Here is a 2,825-nt window from a genome sequence, read left to right as displayed (position 1 = left end):
TTACATGAATATATTTTATCATCAATATATGTCTTAAAATCTTAATCAAATTTCTCTCTCCAAAATAAAATATTCTAAATGGGAAGAACATTAGGAAATAAATGTAAATTTAATATGTGAATGATAAGTAAAGAAATATTGTAAAGTAATTTCCAAAATAAAAGATGGAACAAATTTAATGGGGTGAATACACATAATCTTATTCTAGTTATAAGAGATTTTTCTGAATGATCTTTTAATGGCATATATTATCTACAACTATACATAAAAAAAGAAGTCGACGTGGTTCAATAAAATCTAAAGTCAAATCACTATAAATGTCTTGTTCCATCAAGAATGGATAAAGATCCTTTATCAGGAGATGTAACATATTCTATCACGAACCTTTACACGAGACTTATTTGGATTAGATGTATAGATGCAGCATATGCCCTCCACTTGAAATATTTAAGCATAGATGAGATACGAATCCGTGACTTTTTGTCACATTAGCATCAAATACAATGTGAAGAAACCAGCTTAACCAAATGCTTTAATTAATAATTATAATTTTAGTATATGTTATATTTTCTATCAATTGCCACAAACTTAAGAATTTTTTTTATTTCTTTGAAAAGGAATACAACATAAAGTGTTTTTGCTTGTTGTTATATCCTAGGATCTTTTGGAATAGAGGATTTACTAACTTATTCATATACATTAACTTATTATTGAACAGAGATGCTCCACTCTCAGAGGCAATAAAAAGTCAGCTTGAGATACAGAATAACTTACAAGAAGTACAGTTAGAGGTGCTTATTTTTTCTGGAATACATCTTAACACTAATGTCATTATTTATTATTAGAATATAGGCTTAGAAATGTCAAGAAATAATTCAACTAGAAGCTTAAGCTAATGGTTAAGGCCCAGAGATATGTTATATACTCTAACATGCCCCTCACATGCGAGCCCTTTGGCTTAGATGCGTGGATGCAGCACATGCTCGTCTCATACCTGACAGTAAATATAACTTTAAATGAGGTGTGGTTGAAATTCGAACTCATTACCTTTTGTCACGCTGGCTTCTAATATCATGTCAAGAAACCAACTCAAATAAAAACTTAAACTAATGGTTGAGGCCCCAAGATATGATATATACTCTAACAAGAAAAGAAAAGGTTAAGTGAGAATCACGTCCAAGACCTTACTTGAAAATATAATACTTATTTTCCAACTGAGAAAAGACTTAATTCTCAACATTATTTCATAGGTGCAACAAAGGCTACAAACAAGGATTGAAGCACAAGGAAAGTATTTTCAAGCCATATTATGCAAAGCACAAGAAGGCATTTCTCTTGACATGAGTTGCCCTAAAACTAAGAGAGATAAATTGAAGATTAAGAATGAAGCTGCACCAACTGATTATTGCTCCTTGCAATTGAATTTAAATAATGGTAGTTCTAGTAACCATAGCTATGATTTTGGTGGTGGTCATGGAACTGAGCTTGATGCAAAATTGCTTGCTTACACACAATAACAACACTAATTTAACGGCCCATTTGGTAGGTGGTATTAAACGGTGGTAATGAGAATGAAAAATAGTGTAATTTTGGTTGATGAATCTCTTGCTACCTTGATGGCCATGCTTGTCCAACTTCAATCATCTCATCTTCTTCATAAATTTCATTTTAATGCATTACCATTCGGAGAGGTGTTATTATATGGTAATGAAAATTTGTAAACAAAAAAACTTTTTTATGATCAAAGTTCCATTACCATGGGAATAACATGGAACTTTTGATAAAATTTTACACTATAAATCATTTCTATTACCACCATTTAGTATTACTAACCAAACGAATCGTTATAGATTTAGCCTTTTATTTTTTTTGTTAATGATGTATATGTCACTCTAATTAATCATACAAGTGATTTCAAACTATTTTCTCACATACATAGATAGTTTAATTTGAAGAATCGTTGTGAAGTCTATGAGATTGATACCCGAGAGGGATGAATAGAGTTTGACTATTTGTCGAGTAACTAAATATACTTAACAATGTCATGGACTTCAGAATTCAATTTTGTTTCAGTTGGAGCAAGTATACTTTTTACTTGTAAATTCTAGTGATTGATTCCCACCTAAACTTTCTTTCCCTTAGCCTACAATATAATCAATGAAGTATTCAAATAACTTCGGCAAAAGAATAGTGAAGGGTAGAGGACATGGTCAGGAGTAGAGGAGTTTAACGAGGTGGGTCGACCCATAGGGTCAAGGGTCTTGTCACATTTTTACGGGTCAGTAATGGGCCTTGGTGTAAAAGGTCGAGCTGGTTCGGATCGGATAATTATAGGAATTGGTTGCGAAAAAATTTTGCCACTTTTTTTATATTTTTATATAATATTATTATATACATAGGTGGGTCGACTTAATAGGCCATAAAGTAGAATAAAAAACTATTATATGAACTTTTCGAAAACGGGTCAAACTGGATCGGGTTTAAACGGGCTTTGACCCGTCCCTGCCCATTTAAATTTGACATGACCTACCCCAACCCGACCCATTTTGACCCGACCCGACCCATTGAACACCTCTAGTCTGTGTAGGAAATAAGGCGATAGAATAATTTGATTCTAATTTGATTTTACTCCAGTTTAATATTTTAGGAAGTTAAGATAATTCCAGTTTAATATTTTAGGAAGTTAAGATAATTAAGTTATTTAGTTTCCATATTGTAAGCTCCTAAGTTTTGCATTTGTAGAGGTCATTTGTCTCTACTTTATTAAGATGAATGAAAAACCAATGATTTAAGCTTTAACCTAAACCAAAACTGTTATTAATTTC

At 31.9% G+C, this 2,825-nt stretch overlaps 1 protein-coding gene across 1 annotated transcript in view; it reads left to right on the top strand.

Moving 5' to 3' along the window:
• Positions 1 to 2,320, top strand: part of LOC130799780 (myb family transcription factor PHL11-like) — a gene marked incomplete at its 5' end in the record, with an annotated part of 2,766 nt that extends 446 nt beyond the window's left edge. The window contains 2 exon segments of the mRNA XM_057663015.1: positions 719 to 791; positions 1,251 to 2,320. Coding sequence (XP_057518998.1) covers positions 719 to 791; positions 1,251 to 1,517 — 340 coding nt within the window.
• Positions 2,321 to 2,825: the final 505 nt, after the last annotated feature.

This window comes from Amaranthus tricolor, chromosome 14 (genome assembly GCF_026212465.1).
Source record: "Amaranthus tricolor cultivar Red isolate AtriRed21 chromosome 14, ASM2621246v1, whole genome shotgun sequence".
In the NCBI taxonomy this organism is placed as follows: Eukaryota; Viridiplantae; Streptophyta; class Magnoliopsida; order Caryophyllales; family Amaranthaceae; genus Amaranthus; species Amaranthus tricolor.
This window is presented reverse-complemented; position numbering and strand designations above follow the sequence as displayed.